The sequence below is a fragment of the Protopterus annectens genome, chromosome 1.part1 (genome assembly GCF_019279795.1).
Source record: "Protopterus annectens isolate FY-2018-M chromosome 1.part1, PAN1.0, whole genome shotgun sequence".
Lineage (NCBI taxonomy): Eukaryota > Metazoa > Chordata > Ceratodontiformes > Protopteridae > Protopterus > Protopterus annectens.
Window position 1 is genome coordinate 1,991,413,068 of NC_056726.1, and position 24,328 is coordinate 1,991,437,395.

The 24,328-nt window shown below is 43.0% G+C and overlaps 1 protein-coding gene across 1 annotated transcript in view; it reads left to right on the forward strand.

Moving 5' to 3' along the window:
- LOC122816787 (dynein axonemal heavy chain 8-like) overlaps positions 1-24,328 on the forward strand; it is a 9,517,065-nt gene that overhangs the window by 6,671,535 nt on the left and 2,821,202 nt on the right. The window contains 1 exon segment of the mRNA XM_044089814.1: positions 2,057-2,229. Coding sequence (XP_043945749.1) covers positions 2,057-2,229 — 173 coding nt within the window.

Here is a 24,328-nt window from a genome sequence, read left to right on the forward strand (position 1 = left end):
GCCTGACTGCTTCCAAATTATTTAAGGCTTTTCTAAAGGGCACCTCCCTGCTCAGATCACCATTGAAAGATCTGTAACATCCCTGGGACTTTACAGTAGTACTGCAAGGCCTAACTCAACACCCCTCTGAACTTTCAGCAAAAACTAATTTAAAATGTCTGTCTTGGAAAACAGCCTTTTTAGCTAGTTATACTTCTGCTAAAAAGATTTCCAAACTCCAGATTCCTTCATCGAAAGCTCCTTACATTATTTTTCATAAAGACAGGGCTACCTTACAAACTAATCCTTCTTTTCTACCAAAAGTGGCCTCTTAAACATAAATCAAACAATGCATTTTCCAGTCTTCTTTCCAAATATTTTCAAACAAGGTGAATACATGCTGCATCTGTTAAATGTACATAGACATTTATGTGTCTACTTACACAGAACAAAAAAGTTCAGACAAATGGACTAGCTATTTGTTTCTTTTTCACCCACTCAGTTGGCTTTACCAGTTTCTAAATTTACATTAGCTAGATGGATCACTAATTGCATTTCCTGGATTTATTCTCAACAAGGCCTGTCCTTACCAAAATCAGTTAAGGCCCATTCAACTATATCAATGGCCACATCATTTGCCTTCTGGTCTAAAACTTCCATTGAAGATATTTGCACAACAGCCAGCTAGTCTAATGCCCATAACTTTATTACTCATTACATATTGGACATAATTTCCTGAAACAAAGCTGCTTTCGGTTCAGCAGTTTTCCGGAATATCCTTCCACGAGGGCCACCCAAGATTTATGTAGCTGGGGACACTGTCCCATACATTGAGGAAGAATGAAAAGGACAACATCAGATATTAAAGTTATGTACTCACTGGGATCACTACATAATCTCGAACCTTTGGAATACTGAAACCCAAAATCCCGAGACTGTGTAGCCGAAAACCCTAAATACCGAAAAACCAGAAGCGTGAAATTCAAAATCCCGATATTCAGAGATACTGAAGTAGCGCTTTTGGTGTTGCAGTTTGTTTATGGATGGGTGGAAGTTCAGGTAAGTATCTATGTGTAAGTGTGTTGGTTGGGGTTTTAGTGTGTGTCAGTGAGTGTTGTGACTGTGATGTTTGTGTGTGGGACTGTAAAATGTGTGGGTGTGAGTTTCCTTTGTGTGTCTGTGCAATCTCAGAGTTAGTATATTTAAGTAGGGGGTGTGTGGGGGTGTATGTGTGTGAAAGAAATTGGAATACTTTGGCTACTGTGAATGTTTGTGTGAAACAAATTTGAAACATGTTGCTTTGGTCATCAGTATTGTTACTATTTGTCACAGACATCTGAGAAGAATGCAGACAACAACATAGCTATAATTGCTGGGTTTGAATGATATCTGTGGATAAAAATGGCTCATCTTGCTAAAATGATAAAAGTTAGGAAATCATTACCCTGTCTTTACAGGACTGGAGTGTAATTGTTTATTTGTGTAAAGCAAATTGGAATACTTTTTTGTGCCCTTTTTTATCACACTAAGGCATGTGATGTATACACAGTCGATAACATGGCTGTAATTGATATATGGATATTGGTGAATTATAATGACAGCAGTCTGAATGGCCCTTTATGGCTGAAATCTTCTGAAATGGGTACTTTTGTCTTTATTGGTTAATGTTTTTTTTTCACTGCTTACTGGAAAATGTTCAAAACTACAAATGTAAAACATATTCTAACAGATGTTGCTGTACTATCAGATGAAGTCTTTGTATCTGTAGTATGTTTTCCTCCATATAAACATGGCTAAGGCTTCTCAAACGTTCCTCCATTTCAGAGTAGGAGCCAGTCACTTTCAGTACAGAACCTTGCTCTTTGGACTCTTCACAGCCCCCAAGATATTTCTCAAGTGTAAGGCATCAGTAGCAGCTCATGTTTGGCTTAAAGAATCTTTGAATGGTTTTGTAATTCTGATGTTTTGCCCTGAAATAACGTGAATCTACAAAATCAATAAGTAAAATGTTTCAGTAATAATGTAATGTTTTGTTTTTACATGTGCATGCAGTAGTAATAAATACTACTTTTTTCAGGTAAAAATGCATATCAAAACAATGACGGACTTTGAATGGTTAAAGCAATGTCGATTTTATTTTAAAGAAGATGCAGATCAAGTTTGTGTCTGCGTCACTGATGTGGAGTTTGTTTACCAGAATGAGTTTCTAGGCTGCACTGACCGATTAGTTATTACACCTTTAACAGATAGGTAAGCAGTTATGTTTTTTATATACTTTCAATAACTGAGGAATATTTCATGTGGATGTACAAGGCAAACTTAAATCCTGTTTTAAAAAACACTGTTTGTTATTTGCGCTTTGTACTCTGGAATACATCACTGGAAGCTATGTGCTTGACAAAGTCTGTAATTATAACATCTACTGTATTTTAATTGTGTGCTATCATTTTTAATTTTATCAAGCAAACATAAGAGCAATTCTAAAAGAACAATATTAAAATTAACCGGGTTTGATGTCCTTTGGAATGTGCTACACAATAAAGAGTCGGACAAATATGATCATAATATTTATATCATGATGTTTCTCAAATAGTGTAAAATGCACAATGATCTTTGCATGTGTCTAGGTTTGCATGAATTGCATACAAATACACATGCACATTTGCATGGGTACACCTACACACTAACACCATAGACACATGCGCACGCACACATATGTATGCGTACATACATGCATATACAAAACTATACTTATTAATTCAATACGACAGTTTTAATCACAAGTATTTTGCTCTTATATATATATTAATTGTGAGTAGCCAAGGATGGTCTTATGCTCTGGTTAGATACTAATATAGCTGTTGTGAGTCTGTTATATATTTTGCACTGTTCCTCATTTTTCTTTTGTTCTTCTTGTTGCTTCATTTATCCCCTAATAGTGCTAGAATCCATTTTACTGTCTAATGACTTATGTGTTCATTTACTTAGGCTTTTAACTGTCACAAGATAATTACAGTTCATAGATCCTCTTGCTGTGTAGAGCCATCACTTTGCACTTTAGATCATGAGGTGTGGATTGCCATATTCTAATGTGGCAGTCCTTGGCAGTGGCGGCTGGTGACTTCAAATCAAAGGGGGACTGCAGGAGACGGCTGAATGGGTGGGGTCAATGGGAACGGGTGTGGCCAACTAGAAAGGGGAGGAGCTATTCTCAAAACCTCAAAAACTGGCATTTTAATTAAATATGCTGCCCTGGGTGCCAAACCATCATTATGAGAGTCCAATCAAGACAAAATGAAGTGTAGAAGAAAAAAAATATTTCAATCCATTGGCTGCATGACAACTTACTTAATAGCTAGATGGAAACAAAAAGGTTGTGAGGCATGAAAAAAATAAATTACTTTTTAAATACATTACTGGAATGCCAGTCAAAATCAAGTATAAGAAGAACAAGCAGCACTCAACTCAAACCACTTCTCCTTGCACTCAAGTTCTAATTATAATTTATATTCAGCTTTATTAAAGTACCAAGTAACATGCTGAAAGTAGCAATCTCTGTATTACCCCCACTTGTAAAAATGTTTCTTATCCAAAAAAGACCTGCTGCCTGACAACAACTGTCTACTTGTTTCATGGGGAAAACATGATCAAAATAAAAAATGAAAAGCAAACAAGAAACAAGCTCAACATACATTGCTTAAAGGATTACTGCACAAGATATGGACCACACGTGATAAGACTGGCATTCTGTTTAGTTTGCAGGTAAAGCCTGTAATGAGCTTCTTAAAATAATGTAATCCTGTCCTTTATTACAAATACTGTCATATGCATTTCAGAAGCAAGGCTTATACGTTATCTAGTTATGTAAGTATTCTCTGCATGGCAACAACAGAAAGGCTTTCAATGTTGGCAATTATTTTACAGTATGCTTATTAAAACTTCCTTGCATCTTACAATCTCAGACAAGCTTACCTGATGGTCATTAAAGCATTGCTACTTAAACACAGAGCAACAGGCACTTTCTGAATAATAATAAGCATTAAAGCATAAATCAACAGTATAAAAATATGACAGAAACCAGAACATCCTGCAAAATCAAGGACAGATGAAGAGCCACTGTAGTACTTGTGTCTACCTTGGATGGGGGGGGGGATAGTCTGCACATTTACACTGCATAACTGCTCCTTGCCTTGCTTGGACACATCCATAGTCACTACATGGAGGAGTGGGGTGCAACAAGTATGTCACAATTTGAAATGTCTCTGGCTGACTGTGATGGCCCTGGCACATTTGTCATACCTCTCAACCTCAGAGCAAGAAATCTGGACAAAGCCATACATAGAAGTGGGTCAAAGGCCCAAAAATAAGAACAATTTTTAAATATTACTCTTATAAACTTAGAAAGATAATAGAATAGTAGGTCTTGTATTGGTATGAATTTTCTGAAGGGTATGAAACTGAAATGTCTGTCATTATTTTCTAACTTAAGTCTTTAATGATTTGCCACTAATTTGCCAAAAAATAAACACAATTTTATGAAAAATGGACTAAAAATGTAATGCAAAAATATAAAATAGCCACACAATACAGCTGGGAACCTGTAAAAGAAGGGACACTTTTTAACATTAGTACTGCTACCTTGAGCAGCTGATACAAAAGAATCTACATGCATTTCTGAAATAAAAGTAATCTATAACTGATTATTACAGTTATTTATTAATTGTAAAACCCTCCCATGTTTTCTTCCAAAATTGCCATTTTGCAGAGGGATTATTAGGGGAAGAGCAACATTCTGAGCCAAAAATCAGGGACAGTTGAGAGGTTTGAATATGCCTAATTCTATAAAGCAATTTATTTGCACGTACCTCTCAACCTGTTAATGCAGGAAATCTGGACAAGGCCAAATATATTGGGGGAACATATAAACAGTACTAAAATTGCTCTTGTATAAATTGAGATAGCTGATAGAATAACAGGTCTTGCTTTAGCATGCATTTTTCTGAAGGTTATGAAGTCTGAAACTCAGTGTCTGTCATTATTTATTGACTTCATTCCTAACTGATTTGCCAGAAAACCACAAATTTTGAGGAACAAACCAAAAATAAGAAGCAAAAATCTATTCGTTCTGCAAAAATCTGGACAGTTGAGAGGTATAGTTCAGCCGGGGCTGTCTTTGAGTTTGCTGCCCTTCCCCCCTCACAAAATATTGATCGAATGGAGCTTCCTCCCTACAGCCATTCCAATGAACCATTACTTGGCTATTTCACCCCATTTACCATAAACACTAATATGCATACTGATTTACTTCTGCGATGATTTGGACTTCATTTGAAAGTTTTATTTTGCATTTTGCAGCACAAGCACTAATAGACATCATATCTGCTAAACAAAGCAATGCAGTCTCACAATGAAAACAGACTTAGCATTAAAACTTCTCTGCCTTGAAAACTCACATTCACTGAAACAGCATTGAAATCCACATTCAAAGAAAATACATTTTTCCAGTGGCAGATAAAGATTAACTTTGGGTTTGGGCTGTTTTCAAATCACAGGCCCCTTGTACACGAAACATACACATGCTCTTTCATACACCTTCCTGATTGTATTAAATTGTATTCCTTGTACAATACAGTACAGTTTTAGAGGGTGTTTTAAATTAATTGATGTTAAGTTGTCAATCTCGCCTTCATTCTTGCTGGATGGGTTCGGAGCCGATCCTCGGCTCCGACTCAGCACTTGCTTAGCTTGAGAACTCCTTTTACCAGCTCAAGGCAACCCTATATCCCATGATGCAAGGCGGGACTACCTCAGATCTCGTTTGCCGCTTTGCGAAGAGGTCTCCTTTTTTGCCAGCTGAGGTAAGTTTGAGTTTTTCAAACAGCTTAAGTCAGGGTTTATCTTCCCCTTTTCCTATTTTTTAGTGTGTAGTGTCCATACAATCACCCTATTCCCCTTATAGTTAAAAAAAAAAAAAAAATTTTTACTTTATAAAAAAGTTTAAAAATTGCAGTTAGGCCTAGGCCTTCCTTATTAATCCCTATCTGTGTGTCTGTGTTTGTGGGATTAATTTGTGTGACTGTTTTGGGGTGTGTGTGTGTGAGTATTTTTGTTACTCTTTTTCTTAGTCTATGTCTAAGGAGGTAAAGGTCTCGGGCTTCAAGAAGTGTGACTCGTGCTGTCAGAAAATGTCTCTGACAGACGGTCACACTTCTTGTGTTTACTGCCTGGGGCCTTTACACCTGCAGGACTCCTGTGCTTTGTGTCACTCTTTTAGCCAGCGAGTCCTGCAGGAAAGGAGGAATAAGTTAATCCTCCGTGGCTTGCTAAAGCCGGAAGGTTCACCCACTAAACCTGGGTCCAGTAAGCCTTCCAAGCCATCTAAGGGTCAGGCTACAGCTTCCAAGCCTTCCCCGGTGGCTCCGACTCCTTCGGAGTCGAGATCGGATCCAGCCGGAGCCGATCTTTCTTTTTCTCAGCTAGGGTCGGTTCCGATCGGTTCCGACACCCAATCTGCTGTTGCCTTGTCGGCTCCGGCTGGAGCCGACACAGTATCCAGTATCGGAGCCGAAGCCTTCGGCTCCATCTGGAACCCATAGGACGTCGGCTCCGATGACTTCATCCAAGAAGAGATCTCGGTCCCCGTCTTTGGAATCTATCCACTCGGTTCCGGGGTCTCCTCTTTTGTCGGAGCGGAGTCATCGGAGCCGATCTTCGAGATCTTCCAGGCTGTCTGACCACGATTTAGAGAGGGTGGTAAGCAGGCTGTTAAAGTCGCAGGCACTGGCCCAAATGCTCCATAGCCCGTCTCAGCAGACTTCGGCTATTGCTTCACCCCTTGAACTTCCTCCTCCGACTCCCCACCAGAGTTCGGAGCTGGAGCTTCTCGGGACAGCGACTGTGTCAGCGCTGGAACCGATACATCCTTTTTCGGCTCCGTCGTCTTCGGCTCCGATCTCCTCCTTGAGACCTTCCTTGGAGGGATCCGGTCGTCGAGTTTCCCTTGTCGGCTCCGAGGGGGCTAGTGGCATCGGACCCTTGTCCGACCCCGCTCTCCCTCTCGGGGCTTCGGCTTTGGTAAGCTCGGCACCGACATCGGCCTCGGAGCCTTCCCTCTCAGTGGAGCCGGGAATTCCTATTTCCTCGGAACGGGAATATTCCGGTCTCCCGGGGAGGGGAGCCTTTGAGGTGATGAGGAGTGTCCTGGCACCTGAGCCAGGTCAACGGTCCATCCCTCTAGCTCCTCCCTCTTCGGTGCCTGTAGACGCCTCTTGCCAGCCTCTTGCTCTCAGGCCCAGGGATCCATCGCCCCAGGTTTCCCCATTGGGAATATCTTCCTCTTCCGAGGTTTGTCCTGATCCTGCAGGGGAACCCCCTCAGAAGAGGATGTGTAAGAGGAAACACACAGACTCCCCTGAGTCTACTACATCTGATACCGACTTAGATGAGTCGGAGGGTTCCCCACGATCCCCCTCTGAGGATGTCTCCTTTTCAGACATCCTTGAGCTCCTCAAACAGAGGGGGAATTGGCCCTCCATTGACCCCTCCGAGGATGAGTCGGTATACCTGGAGGCTTTTGGATCCCGACCCTCCACCTCCTGGGTGTCTCCGCCTTTCGACCCACTTATGCAGGTAGTGGCTCGGAAGGCATGGGCAGCTCCAGATTCTGTGGAACCTGTCCCCAGGAGACCATCCAAATTTATTACGGCCCCTACGGACAAACAGTTTCTTTCCAAGGGCGTCTCTGTGGATGCTATGGTGGTGGCGGCCACTAAGAAGGAACTTGTGGATCCTTCAGTACCTGTCCATCCTCCTAACAAAGATTCTAGGACCATGGACAGGTATGGAAAGCGGATGTTTTCTTCAGCGACCTTTGCTATGCATTCGCTGAACTACCTTTGTCACTTCACCAGGCTTCAAAGAGATATTCTCAAGGAACTAGGTGAAGTGGTCCAGGATCCTTCTGCTGCTGGGGCTCAAGAAAAGATTGCCTCACAGCTAGCAATCCTGAATTCCTTAACCAACTCCTCCATGCGGCTCATATCCTATGCAGCCGATGGAGCGAGCAGGGCCGCAGGCACAGGAGTGGCTCTTAGACGTCAAGCCTGGATGCGGCTTTGTAATTTTGCGGACCCCTTTAAGGCGTCCTTCACCAATACCCCCTTTGACGGTTCGGCTTTGTTTGGACCTCAGGTGAAGGAAACCTTGACCAGGTGTGAGCAGGATGGTAAAACTCTTTCTGCTGTTGGAGTCCATTTTTCCACCCCTTCTAGACCCTATCCCAAGGGTCAGAAGGGAGGGAAGATGTGGTTCCGCAAAGCCCAAGGAGCTACACTGGACACACGTGGTCAGTTTACCCCCAGAGGCAGAGGGGGTAACAAAAATAGACGCCGCCCTAGAGGCAGGGGGGGGCCCTCAGAACCAGGGCAACAGGGAGTCTCTTCCTGAGAAGCCCTTTCAGCACCCCTGAGGTGTTGCCCAACTGTCCACCCTTGGAGGCAGTCGGGGGAAGGATTTCGCTGTACCCAGTAGCCTGGCATTCCCTTTCACAAGATATGTGGGTACAGTCGATCATATCCGAGGGTTACAAAATCCCCTTGAAGGTATCCCGTGCCTCAACAATCCCTTCCAGACATCTCACCCGGTCAAAGGGATTTGGCAGAACAGGAGGTTTTAAAGCTCCTAGAAAAAAGAGCCGTCCAGACTGTTCCGGCAGACCAAGTAGGATCCGGCGTCTACTCGAGATTCTTTTGGTCCCCAAAGGACGGGAGATTGGAGACCAATATTAGACCTGAGCAGTCTAAACAGATTTGTCAAGAAGGCAAGATTCCGGATGGTCACGCTTCAGTCCATTCTGCCCTTTCTGGACAAGGACAACTGGATGTGCTCTATAGACCTTCAGGACGCGTACTATCACATAAAGATTCACAGGCGCTCCAGAAGGTTTCTCCGCTTTCGGCTAGGGACCAGTCATTACCAATTCAGAGCCCTGCCCTTTGGCCTCACTTCAGCCCCAGAGTGTTTACCAAATGCATGGCAGTGGTCACAGCTCATCTGAGACGTCAAGGATTCCAGGTGTTTCCTTATTTAGATGACTGGCTCCTCTCCGCCACCACCAGGTGTCAGCTTCTTCAGACCAGAGACTACACTCTGCAGCTATGCAGGAGTTTGGGAATTTCAGTGAATTTCGAAAAATCTTCTCTGCGGCCTTGCCAATCTATCACCTTTATAGGCACAGAATTAAACACCGTCAAAATGTTAGCCAGACTAACAGATTAAAGAATTCTGGACATCCAAAAATACATTCGGATTTTATTGCAGAGCAGCAAAGTCAAAGCCAGACTGATACTAAAGGTTCTAGGTCTTATGGCTGCGGCCATTGTTCTTCTACCACTGGCTCGCTTCCACATGCGTCTTCTGCAGTGGATGTTATTCAGTTAGTGGTTGTTCCACAGTCTTCCGATGAGGCACGAAATCTTAGTCACACAATCATGCAGGACTCATCTGAACTGGTGGATATCTTCCCCTCTTCTTCATCAGGGCCGACCTTTTGTTCCCCCTCCTCCGGTTGCCACAGTTACTACGGATGCCTCTCTGATCGGGTGGGGGGGGCATTATCAGGGCAGGATGGTCCACGGGACGTGGCAACCCATAGAATACCATCTGCACATAAATGTCCTGGAAATGAGAGCGGTGCTTTTAACGTTGCAAGCCCTCAACGACTTTCTTCCCGCGGGGACTATTGCAGTACAAACGGACAACATGTCCGTGGTCTGGTACATCAACAAGCAGGGCGGGACCAGGTCCTATCCGTTGTGTCGAGAAGCTCTCAGACTTTGGCAATGGGCAATCTCCTCTCATCGGTTTCTGATAGCAACGCACATCCCCGGCAGGTCCAACCTCTTGGCGGACAGGCTGAGCAGATCCATTCTCATGCCTCACGAGTGGTCTCTCAATCAATCTGTAGTGGACCAGATTTTTCTGAAGTGGGGCACACCTTGTTGCGATCTTTTTGCTACACCCCAAAACAACAAGTGCCCCGATTTTTTCACCCTCTTTCCCCTACCAGGCCAACCCCTGAGAGACTCTCTAACCCAGGATTGGCCCCGGGGACTTCTGTACGCTTTTCCTCCTTTTCCCTTGATTCCACAAGTCATTCAGAAAGCCACCGTTTTGAGGGCCAAGTTGATTCTCATTGCCCCTTACTGGCCTCGACAAATTTGGTTTCCGTCTCTGCATCGTCACCTCCTGGTGCAGCCCTGGCGTCTGGACCCAGTTCTGGATCTCTTGATCCACCAGTCGGGTCAACAGCACCGGGCCATTCATTCTCTCAACCTCACTGCTTGGTTGCTCCACTTCCTTCCCTAGCCAGGCTTCCTATGATCTCTGATCCGGTCAGAGATATCTTAGTGGCTTCTTTAAAGTCGTCCACCAGAACCGTTTATGCTAGCAAGTGGCGACGTTTTTCCATTTGGGCAAATTCCAGAAATATTGATCCCTTTACTGCTCCTGTGCATTCTGTTTTAGATTTCCTGGCTGAAGTTTTTCAGTCAGGATCTTCTTCATCTACAGTAAAAGTTCAACTGGCTGCTATTTCCAAGTATCATGTTGGCTTGCAAGATCATAACATTATGTCTCATAGACTATGCAAGGCCTTTCTGAGAGGAGTGTTTCTCCTAAAGCCGCCAATAAAACATCCTCCTCCACAATGGGATCTAAATTTAATGTTGCCATCCTTAATGTTACCACCCTTCGAACCGTCTGCTTCATGTTCATTGAAATTATTGACCTGGAAAACTATATTTTTACTGGCTGTCACTTCAGCAAGAAGGGTTTCGAGATTCAAGCTCTCTGCATCCGTTCCCTTACTTGGTTTTCACAAGGACAGGGTATCCTTAAGAACGAACCCGTCCTTTCTCCCCAAAGTTGTTTCTCAAACCAATATTAATCAATCCATCGATCTACCAGTCTTTTTCCCAAATTATTCTGACAGAGCTGAACAAAAGCTTCATTTTTGGATGTCCATCGTCAGCTCAGGTACTATTTGCATAGAACGAAACAATTCAGGAAATCGGACCAATTATTTGTCTCCTATGCAGAAAACAGGAAAGGTCTCCCAGTGTCTAAAGTGACCTTATCCAGATGGTTGTCTTCCACCATTTCTTATGTGTATATTCACTCAGAGGCAAGCAACTACCTTCTAAACTGAAAGCACACTCAACCAGGAGTCTATCCACTTCTGCAGCCTTTCAGGATAGACTACCCATTGATACCATTTGTGCAGCAGCTACTTGGGCCACTCCTCATACCTTTGTCTCTCAGTACAAGTTAGATTTGGCCTCCAGAGACAGGGCCAGTTTTGGTTCCACAGTTCTCAAGAGTCTGTTCCATTGAGCCACCCGGGATACAGGTGCTAGGGACGCGGTCCCATCCAGCAAGAATGAAGGCGAGATTGACAACTTAACATTTAGAAGTTATGTACCTACCATAACGTTCCATGTTAGTTGTCTTCTCTCGCCTTCTTTCTTGCGTCCCTCCCTCCTTCCCCCTGGCCTGGACAGATCTTGAAGAGTTCCTCTTATCAGGTTGTTTCCTCCTGAGCCTTCATTAAAGGACTTCTTTATTATGAACTTGGGTTTCCTAAAATATATTAGGTTAGTCCTTAGCAGGGTAGGTTAGCTACCAAACGAGATCTGAGGTAGTTCCGCCTTGCATCATGGGATATAGGGTTGCCTCGAGCTGGTAAAAGGAGTTCTCAAGCTAAGCAAGTGCCGAGTCGGAGCCAAGGATCGGCTCCGAACCCATCCAGCAAGAAAGAAGGCGAGAGAAGACAACTAACATGGAACGTTATGGTAGGTACATAACTTCTAATTTTGAACTTTTACCAGTAAACAATGAAACAAAATGCATGCACCAATAATGACAAAACTGCCCAATTCAGAACATTGCCATCATAAAAGTCTACTCAAACTTCTACAGTCCACCAGTATCAGTACATATGCACAGTCTCTGAAGTAAAAGTCATCTAAATAATTCCACATTAAAGAGATCTGTAACTGATGAAGAGGTTGAGGCTAGCAAACAATTTGTATTTCATTGTTTCATGTACAAATAGTGTCTGTTGCCCTTGAGGAATAAATTGCCTATCCTACACTAAAAAAATGATAAGCTAGCAATATTGCAATAGGGAATGGATGGCAAACTGATAACAGGTTCATAGTTACTGGGTATCTTCGCCAAAAAGGAGTGAAGCATCCACTCCCTTTGCAACACAGTACAATATCAATACATCTATCTACTGTGGGAGTAGAACCCACAGCCTTCTGCATCAAAAGCAAGTATACTACCCGTTGTGCTATTAACATTGCAAGCAAACTAACCATAAGCAGCACTAAACTTTTGCTGCAGCACTCAGCTCCTTGTAAAATCTACTCACTCAGCTGTATCTCTGAACTTTGCAGCAAAAAGAAATCTGGAAAATGCCAAAGTTTACTTGGGGGGGGGGGGGACAAAAGCCCAAAAAACAGGGACACATTTTAAATATTGCTTGTATAATGTTGGAAAGTTGCTAGAATAAAATGCTGTATTACCACCATACATTTCACTGCCAAGCCTTGAACACAGGACCCTGTGCAAAACAGTCAGAACAACATACCACTATGCCAAATCAGCTGTTTTGTGAAAGAGGAAGACAGAAACTTAAATGACTACCATTTAGTGAATTCAGTTCTCATCATAGCACAGCTGTCACCCTCTGAGCACAAGACACCTGAATAAAACCAGTAATGGGTGAATACAGCCCCTAATCAATCAGTTCTCACCATAGCTCTCAACCTCTTAGCAAAAAACACCCGGACAAAGCCAGTAATGGGGGAATACATCCCCCAAACATATTCAGTAAATTCAGTTCTTACCATAGCTCTCAACCTTAGCACAAAAAACCTGGACGAAGCCAATAATGGGGGAATACAGTCCCAAAAATAGGGACAAATTTCAAATATCCATCTTATAAACTTAGAAACTTGTTAGAATAAAAGCTTTTGTGTTACAATGTACTTTCTGAAGAATGTGAAGTCTGATATTCAAATGTGTGTCATTTTTATTTAACATTTGTTAACCAGGAAAGTCTGACTTGCAACAAAAGCCAATTTTTAACAGAGGTCCAAGGAGAAACACTCCAGACAGACAGATGTCTTTGTAAGAGGAAACCCACACAAACACAGGGAGGGCATGCAGACCAGCCAAGAATCAAACTAGAGAATCTGTAGCTATCAGGCAACAATGCTACCACTGCACCAATGCACTGTTGACTATGCAAGGACACAAAAATACAGAAACCACAGATTTTATGAGGAACAGAATAAGTATTTGGGAAAAATCTGCAATATGTTTACAAATGGTGGTGGATAGGGAATTCAGGTTCTTGCCACCTGGGCCCAAGGTATACGGTTCAAGCCTGTTCTCTACCCAGCACCATATAGCACTTGGGGCATTACACACACACACACACACACACACACACACACACACACACACACACACACACACACACACACACACACACACACACAGCAGCCTTCCTTCCATTCACAAACTACACATTAGCCTACCTTCCATTCACGAACTACACCAGCTTCTAAAATAAAATAAATATCCAGGCAGAGAGTAAACTACAGCAGCTGAGTATTGGCTGGCTTCTAAATCTAAAATAATGGGAGTAAACTACAGCAGGAGATTAAAGATACTTCATAAACATGACAAGAATATGCAGGGTATGTTATGTAGGATGATACAGTTCGGTGTGTGTGCGCGTGCACATACAGAACAGCAATGTCTACCATGATATCTGAAACAAAATCAATGTATATATTGCAAGCACTTTATGTATGCAAGAGTTTTTTCCTAATAAGGTGTTAAAGAACAGTGAGTAAATTAACAGACTTAATCTCTTGAGCTACACAGATGTTCATCGTGTTACCCTGCTGCAGTCATCACACTTGGGTTATCCTGTTGTCAGGTGGTCCTGCAGTCGGCCTGAGTTCCAAAGTCTTGGTCCAGCGTCGGTTGCTGTCGCTTCTTCCCTGACGTCAGTGCTCCAGGGGTATATAAGAGGCATCCGACGCCATTTTCTTCAGTCTTTCTTGCAGCGCGGTGCTCGAAGCAGAAGCAGTTCGCAAGTGCCGGTCGGCCGACACCTTAGATTTTCGAATCGAATTTCAGTCCGAAGTCTTCAAAGCTAAGTACCCCGTTGGGGAACCTTTTCTTGCCTCAGTCTGATGTCAGAAAAAGTTAACAATTGCATTTCTTGTGGGAAGCAAATACCTCATAAGGATTTTCATTCTTATTGCATACCTTGCCCAGACCACAACGTCACTGCTTGTCGGTTTTGTGCTAGGTTCAGTAAGCGAACTATAAAGCGACGCTTTGATTTCGCTTGACACTACTTCAGTAGGAAATTTAATTATACTATGCCGTTGGAGCAACCGACTACCGGTGTGCATAAAAAAACGCAAAGATAAAGATAGGCAGCCTAGATCCAAGCCAGACTCCGAGGCCTCTGCTGGGCCGGTCACCGGTTCTCCGGTTTTCAGTGAGGCACCTACACAGCCCCTGTCGACCGCTGAATTGGAACCCCAGACCGCTTCAGAATCTCAAGCAGAGAGTACTAGGCTGACGCAGCCATTTTCTTTAGGCCCTACCGACAACATTGCAGAAGGAGAAGCCGGTGCTGGGGAAACACCTTTGGTTTCAGAAGGTGTCTTTAGACCGACTACCCTTACCATAAAATCTTATGCTAAGCTTAAGACTCCTTTAAAATGTAAAAAGACTGTACATCAGTCTCCAGTTAAAGGCCCCATGCCTAAGAAACAGATGCTTAAGATGGCTGAAGATTTGATTACTCTGATCAGGGGTTCCCAACCCCCCCCCAGATAAAAGGCCAAGAAAAGAGGACGATTATGCCTCCTCTGATCAAGTTTCTATTTCTTCAGACTCCTCTGAGGAACAGGATTACTCCTTCCCCCCTTACGAAGATTCTGATGCTGAAGATTCCATTCCCTCAGCATCTCCCCCTGAAGACTATTCCTTTGGGGAAACCTTACATACCATGAGTGAACATTTCCACTGGGAAGGTCAGGACCACTCCGACTCAAAGAAAAGGCTCCGAGAGTTTCTTTTACTTCCCCAGCACAGACCACTTGCTATCACTCCAGTTTTAGACATTGTGGATGATGTTTACTTAGAATCTAGTCTAAATCCAGATTCTCTGCCACCTGCTCCAGCCAAAGCAGACAGATATTATAGAGTGCCTGATTCACACAAATTCCTTTACAAAAGCCCTGTTGCTGACCCAGAAACAATTTCCCAGGGTCCCAAAGGGGCTGTGGCTTCTATGGCTAAAAATCCTGTGCCCTCTGAAAGGGACTCCAGAGCACTAGATAGGTGGGGGAAGAAGATTTACACCTCAGCTACTCTAGCTATGAGAGCACTTAATTGTCAATTTCACATGCTGAAATATCAGCAATTCTTAATGCCTCAATTAAAACAACAGATGAGCACACACTCTCAACAGTCTGAATTCAAGGAAATGCAGGATCTGTTGCATGCAGCTGAACAGGTGGGCAAACATACTTTACAATGTGGATTTGATTCCTTGGAAGCTTCCTGTAGAGCAGCTGTTACTGGGTCTGTCATACGTAGGCATGCTTGGTTAAAGGAACAAACTCTGCCTGATCATGTAAAAGCAAAATTACTAGATGCACCTTTATAGCAGGATGTCTTATTTGGTGTCAAAGCAGAAGAGGTTTTAAAGAAAATGGAGGATAAGGCAAAGTCTATGCAGACGGTCAAAGGTTTCTTACAGGTACAACCCCCTCGTTTCAGCAGAAATTGGCCAACAAAAAATTGGTCCTTTCCAGCTTCTGACAGACCACAGAGGGGTAAATACAGATGCCCTTGGGGCAGAGGTCAAGCACAAATCCCTTACAAACCTCGCCAATGGGGCACTGCATCACAGAAGGGAGGAGAAGACAGGCCCCAAACTACTAGAAGACAAACACAATGACTTAACCTTCAAACTGCCAAGCAAAACTCTCTTGGCAGCTCCCTTGGGAGGATAAGTAGCACTTTTTGCAGACAACTGGCACATCATCACAAAGGACAAATAGGTCCTAGACATTATCTCACAAGGATACAGATTCCATTTCCACACCTTGCCAAGGATAAAAGGAATGCCAAACTTGTCACAAAATCAATGGGCAGAGGCACAAAAACAAATTGCAGCTCTCATGGACATGAGAGCCATTCAACTGGTACCTACACAGGAGCAAGGCCAAGGATTTTATTCAAGGCTCTTTCTAGTCCCCAGAAAGGACAATGCATGGAGACACATTCTGGACCTCTCAATTCTAAACACCTACTTGCAAGTACCCAAATTCAAGATGCTAAAACTTCAGCAGCTTCTTCCCATGTTGGGCAAGAAGGCTTGGCTAGTAACGTTGGACCTCAAGGAGGCATACCTGCATGTCCCTATCAGACAAAATTGCAGAAGATACCTCTGTTTCATTGCAGGTTCAACCCATTACCAATTCTCTGCACTGCCCTTTGGCTTATCTACTGCACCCAGGGTCTTCACAAAATGCCTGGCACCAGTAATTGCATACTGCAGACAAAGACGAATTCAAATATACCCATACCTGGATGACTGCCTCATCCTAGCAGAAAGCAAGGACATTCTCTTACAACATCTGGCGTTTGTCAAACACCTTCTAAGTTGCCTAGGGTACACAGTAAACTAAAAGAAATCAAAACTAGTGCCCTCACATAACATGACATTCCTGGGTGCCAGCTTGAATACAACGGCCCAGATGGCTTATCTCATGCCAGACAATCAACTACAACTAACTCAATACTTCAAAATAATGGCAACAAAGACCCAACTCCCTGCAAGAAAAATTCTGCAGGCCTTGGGATTCATGGCATCTTGCATGCTACTAATACCATTTGCAAAACTGCATATGAGGAAATTACAATGGTACCTGAAAAGTGTATGAACTCAACACAGCCACAGCTTGGAAACAATGATACATCTCATTCCCTGCCTTCAACAGGAGTTTCTATGGTGGTCACAGGCATGTCACCTCAACAAGGGTCAGCCATTCACCTTACCCCCAGCCAGGCAAACTATGACAACAAATGCATCGGGCTATGCCTGGGGGGCACACATGGCAGGACAGTGCGTTCAAGGCAAATGGACTTCAGATCAAAGATATCTGCACATCAATCAAAAAGAAATGCTAGCTGTACAAAATGCTCTGACAGCCTTCAAGGACCTCTTACATCCAGGACAACTTGTAATAAGGACAGACAATACCACAGTAATGTGGTACATAAACAAGCAAGGGGGGTACACACCCCTACCCTCTATGCAGGCAAGCAATGACCTTGTGGAACACACACTGACTTACCAAGTTCAATTACAAGCACAATTCCTGCCAGGAAGAAAGAACACATTGGCAGACGACTTAAGCAGGAACATCATGGATCCCCACGAGTGGAAACTGGATCCACAAGTATTTGCAATGATAACTCAAAAATGGGGGCGCCCAGACATAGACCTGTTTGCCAACCCCAAAAACAATCAGCTACCAAAATTTTGCACAAGGACATTCCACCATCAAGCTTGGAAAGTGGACTCACTCTCATTCAGTTGGAAAATGTTGACAGTATATGCCTTACCTCCACTGCCCCTTCTAACAAAGGTGCTGCTGAAAGTCAGAATGGAGAGACCACAAATGATACTCATTGCCCCAGACTGGCCACGCCAGCACTGGTACCCACTACTAAGAAACATGGCCCACGGCCCATCATGGATTTTACCACAAATTCCTCATCTGCTCACACAGCAAGACAGTCAGATTCTACACAGCCAGCTCAAGACCTTAAATCTGGCTGCATGGCAAATCACCTAAACAACCAGCCAGCTCCTCTATCACAAGCCGTTATGGATGTCATTCTGGAGGCCAGGAGGCCCAGCACCAGGAAAGCCTACTCAGACAAATGGAAAAAATTTTGCGCCTGGAACCAAGCTAAAGGCCAAAATCCCCTTGAGCCGGACATACCTCAGATTCTACAATATCTAACTAAGATGTTACACACAGGACTTTCCTTTTCATCTATTAAAATCCACACCTCAGCTATTTCAGCTCACTACAACACGGATCCTCCCTTATTTTCACATCCACTTCTAAGGCAGTACCTCAGAGGGGCCAAAAACATAAGGCCTCCCAGGAGAACACCACCGCCAACTTGGGACCTCAACTTTGTTCTGGAAAAGCTTACGCTACCACCTTATGAGCCAGCTTTCTCAGCTGATTTAAAGTTTATATAATGGAAAATGCCCTGCTGCTAGCAATTTCTTCAGCCAGAAGAGTCTCAGAGCTACATTCACTAATGGCAGTGGAGCCTTTCCTCATTTTCCATCAAGACAGAGTCTCTATATGAACTAACCCCTCCTTTATGCCAAAGGTGGTATCCAGTGTAGCTCTAAATCAAACCATCCATTTACCCACTTTTTTCCCAAATCCACAGAACAAAAGATAAAGACTCCTGCACTCATTGGACATTCACAGGCAACTACGTTACTACTCGGATAAAACTAAGGCTTTCAGAAAATCTGACCAGCTTTTTGTATCCTATGCAACAGCATCACAAGGAAAGGCCATCTCAAAACAGACCATTTCAAAATGGATAGGACATTGCATACATTTTTGCTACACCCATCATGGAAAACCAGTTCTTGCTAGCATAAGGCCCCACTCCACCAGGGCAGCAGCTACATCTACAGCCTTCCTCAGGGGGGTGACAACCAAGGATATTCTGGAAGCTGCAACTTGGAGTTCAGTACACACCTTCACCAAACACTATCACTTACCACTATACTCTAAGACTAGAGCTGGCTTCGCCACTGCAGTTTTGCAGGGCCTACTACCCTCTTCTAACCCTGTTTGATTCCTCCTCCCATCCTTAGCTGTGGGATTCAACCCAAGTGTGATGACTGCAGCAGGGTAACACGATGATCATAGTACAGTTTTGTACCTACCATAAATGTAGATGTTCAAGTGTTCACCCTGCTGCAGTCCAGGTTACCCTCCCTCCATCCCCTCTGATCTAACTGAAACCTTTCTATGCCTTTATATCTGATACAACCTTTGGGGTGTATTTGCTTATAGCTGGAGGTATGTTTTGTTTATTATTGGTACTATGTAGTGACCTCCTATTGGGGGGGGGGGGTACCTGACATCTGGGGCAAGAAAAACTGAAGAAAATGGTGTTGGATGCCTCTTATGTACCCCTGGCGCACTGACGTCAGGGAAGAAGCGACAGCAACCGACGCTGGACCAAGACTTTGGAACTCAGGCCGACTGCGGGACCGCCTGACGACAGGATAGCCCAAGTGTGATGACTGCAGCAGGGTGAACACTCGAACATCTACATTTATGGTAGGTACAAAACTGTACTTTGGCTGATGTCCGGTACAGAAGTGTTTCTCTATCTTAACCCCCCCCCCCCACACACACACACGCAAAGTACCAGAATGCATCTGGCTCCCTTGCTACTCTGAAGAGGATAAACTGGCATCAGAAAAGGAATAAGCGAATGTTGTTGAATTACAGATCATTCGCAGTGATAACGTCTCCACTTTAACCAACAGTAGAAATCAAATCAGTGTATTATCTCTAAATCAGAGATAGCAGGAAAAAAAGTGTTTAATGCAGTAGGAGAAACGTGATTATATTTACATTCAAACAATTTATTAATGTCGTTTTTATTTGACAGGTGTTCATCTGTGCATTAAACTTTACCAACAGAAACTTTTGTAAAGTAAATCAAATGAGTTTAGGGTTAATGTTTTGGCAATGTGCAAACAGCTCTAAATTTGCAGAGAATCTACTTTGTAAAACCAAAACGTGGGACACTGTTACTGCCTCTCTGTTTTTGAACATAATCATCTGTTAATTATATGCTGTCCATTTGCACAATATTCGTGCACTTGTTCATTTAATTCTTTCTCTTTCTAGCTGTTCCTCTTTTATAGGTCTTTATTAAACACGAGAGCCGCTGCATAACTCTCCTACTGAAGTACAGTTATTTTACTCAGCACAGTTTAATTAATTATCCTTGCAAAGTGCTCTAAAGGATTAAAAAGCTGCTTACAGAGATTTTAGGGGCTGCATTAATCTGAAACATTTCAAGGGAAAAATCAAGTCACGTGACTTTAGTGTGGTAGATAACAGAACCAGTTTACTGCAAATACACTTCATGGAACCCCTTTATGCCTATAATACACAAAGGCACAAAACACACACACACAGATCGAAGGGCTAAAACATTTTGGCATATACCCCAGTTAAATCCTGTAGCTTCAGCAGCAGAGCACACAGTACAGTTTCTAAAAGAGAGTTAAAACTGATAAAGGAAATGAAGATACCCTTCCAGAAGTAGTAGCACAGATATCAGCAGCCAAGTATTGGCTGTCTTTGCGTTCACGAACAGCTTCCACAGCAGCAGCCGAGTATCGGCTGTCATGAACTGCTTCTAAAATAAAATACAAATCCACACCCAAACTGCTTTTAGATCTAAAATACAATACAAATCCACACCCAGCTTCATAATGCTCATGGACTGCTTCTAAACATAAAATACAAATCCACACCCAGCGCCAGAATGCTCACTTCCGGTTTCCTTTGTTCTGTTTTGTACCAAGACTGCTGACCTTGCAGTCTGATCCCCTTCCAGTCTATGCGGTTAGCACTGCATAGACTTCTGGAGCATCAGCAGTCTGCTGCCTTCTTCCTGAATCCGGACTGGTAAGGCAGCAGTCCAGATTCACTTTCCATGTGCAGGTTAGGAGGATTAGGACTGTACCATTGTGGTTCACAGCTGGGGGGGGGGGGGAGCTGCAGTCCTGCAGTCCAATAGCACTAGCTGCCACTGGTCCTTCGGAAGGGTCTGTCTAAACAATTATCCTGCTGCACTTCCCAGTTAGAAGATTTGCATAGTGGTTGCTAAGGCCAAAAACAACATCGGTAGGCCCTGCCAGTATCCCAGAATGCCTCCTAAATAGCTCGAAACATGACCTATCAGCCCCATTTCAGTCACTTTTTAACTATAGCCACAGAACAAGCTTTGTATCTTGACAATGGTAGACTGCAAGGGTTATCCCACTTCAGAAGGGTGGACTGTCAATCAACACTGGATAGTATACACCTATCATCTATCTGACTAGTCTAATATGCAAAGCCATGCAACGAATTATCATGGAAATGATCAAGCAAAGGCATAGGCAACCTTCATATACTGGACCCAACCCAATTTGGCTTTGTCAAGGGAAGGTCATGCCTGCTAAATCTGGAGGACATATTTGAAAACGTCACCAAAGCAGTGGATGAGGGTAAAATGGTGCATACTGCCTACCTAGACCTGGCTAAGCAGTTCGATATGATACCCTACTTGGGAATAGTTGAAAAACTCACTGAAGTGGGCAGAAACCCATACATAACTCACTGGATTGCTATCTGGCTCACAGACATGACCCAGGAAGTCAAGACTGGTGATACCATCTTCACTAAGAGACTACTTAACAGTGGGTACCTCAGGGCTCTGTGCTGGGACTGCTTCTATTTGTCATCTACTTCTCGGAGGTAAAGGCTAATGTCAAGGGCCTTTGGCTGACCAGGTTCACAGATGACTGCAAACTGGGAGCTTTCTTAGATTCCCCCCATGACACAAACATCTTACAAGATGGTCTAACACAAATGACTGTTGCCAAAGTCATGGACTAAAACTCTATGCCAAGAAAATGAATTATAGTGCTTTTTGGGAGAACTGCCACCCAGGCTAATTACTCCATTGATAAGACAACCCTCTGAGTTAACAGTTTAACAGTATAGACTAGGTGATAATTAAGGGACAGAAAGACAGTACTGACTGAGTGGGAGTTGAGAGAGATTGGAAGAGAAAAATGGTGGGGCCTTTGACCACCATGTGGCCAAGGTAGTAAGAAAATCAGTCACCCAGCTTATAATAAAGGGCATGGCATGTAGGTCTAAGGATGTCATAGTGCCACTTTATTTGGCCCTTATCAGACACATCATTGAGTATTATGCCCCCTTCGGCATATACCTGACCAGACATATTTAATAGTTGTAATGCCCCAAAATGGTTCCTTACTAGGAAATTCCATGGCATAAACACATTGTCCTGTACAGATCGCTTTTAAGCCCCATCTCTATACTCTGTTTCCTACAGGTTACTGACAGGTGATCCATGTCTGGCATACAAGTCATCCACATATACAGCTCTGATGGACCTTTTGCACATCTGCAGAATGAATAGCATCAAAACCACTAGATTCAAGGATTTAAATTTTGCTTATGGCATAAATAAGACATGCTGGCAAGATAGATATGTGTCTCAGGGGATCCCATGTTCTAGAACAGGCTCCCCATCCATGTGAAGCAGAATACATCCTTAACCCTCATTAAGTACAACTTTGAAAAGTGGATGGGAAATCAGAAATTCACCCTGGGTCTGGCCCCATGCCTCTGATAGACAGAGGCATACAGCAGTGCCTAAACTAAAATAACCCTCCAAGTAGGCTCTAGAAACGTATTAGCCAACATACTGTCTCCTAATAAATGCCCATGATACATAGGGACACAACTGGGTTGAACTGCATGGCTAGGCTTATAAAGGTCCTGATGGTCATTAGCCTAGTATATACTCATGAACCTATGAACTTGCGAACATGTTTCATAGATGCCTGAGCAATGCAAGTACCAGGCAGGGATCTAAAGGTGTAAGCATGCACAACATTCTTGCAGAGCACATCTATGCCTTTCAATGGTCAGGGTCTGTGCTAGGTGAATCAGGGCCACTTTACCCTACAGAAATGGCCAGTAGCTGTGTGTGAATAGGACTGTATAATATTTTTCCAGCTCTTTATCTCTGTTTTCAGTATAATTGCCAGTATTTCTGTATTCTAGTCAGAAGGAAATTTACACTTTAAAAGTATTGAACTGAACAGATGTGTAACTGCTTACATGTATACAAATATTTCAAGAAAAGGCAATAATGCCCTTCTAGCCTGCCAATATACAAAAACAGTAATTTTCATAAGTGTCCGAGCTGTTCTTAAAAATACATAAATTAGAGCTTGCTTTAATATAATTTGGTAGCAGATTCCATTCATCAACTACTCTATCCAAGAACTTATTAGTATGTCTCTCATTCCTGTATACTCTCGGTTTAATTTCTCCAGGTCTTTTGGGTTTCTAATATCATGATGGCAATGGACTCTATTCCTAAGTCAGGGTATAATTGATGTTCATAAAATTAATATTGTTTCAGTGGGAGGGTGGCCTAATGGTTAAGGTGTTTGCCTTATAAACACAAGGTGCAGGGTTTGAGTCTCACAAGGGATAATTGGCTAAGCTTAAAATGGCTCGCAAGGGTAGTTAGCTTAGTACTAATCTATGAACCTAAGTCTTTCATGTTAGCCAAAAGTGCTCTTCACAGCACCTGCAATGTGCCCAGAATTCAAAGCTTCAGCAAATCATATGAAGTTACATGTATTGGTAGCATATCTAAATAAGACTGTAGATTCTTTTTTATAAGACCCATTGCTCCTACTACTACTGGAACTGCTGGGTATCTTTCTTCCACATTGCTCTTGTTTCTGGGTGCAAATCCTGATATTTTATGACTTTGTGTCTCTCTGTATGTAAGACACTGTAATCACTAGGTATAGAAATTTTAATGAACAATGCTACCTTTGTCATTTTTATAATTGACTACTATATGTGGCTTTCTCACACATTTTTTTTAACTCTTGGTGATGGGTGATCCTATGTGGGGTACACTTCATCATTATTTATAATGTTTTGTGGTTGATGTTTCCAGTGCTTGTCTACTACTTCTATACTGTAGTGTTTGCACAATTCCCAGTGCAACAATCTTGCCGCATTATTGTGCATTTCAGTTTACAGGCCCTCTGCCATGAGTATATCACACCCAGCAACAAGATGTGAGACTGTTTCCAATTCTTTTTACATAACCTACATTTGTCTGTTTCTCCCACATGTTAAATAGAGTTTGTAAACCAAGATGTGTGCTGTCCACTATCCTAGGCTTTCATCTTTTGGTTTCATCTCACCTTTCTTGAACCATTCTGCATCAAATCCTGATCAACAAGAGGTTGTTCCTACAGATCCAAACCACAAAGTAAAAAGGTCACACAGACAAACTAATTAGTAAACACTACAAGGAAAACTTAGCCAATCTAGAGTTTTCA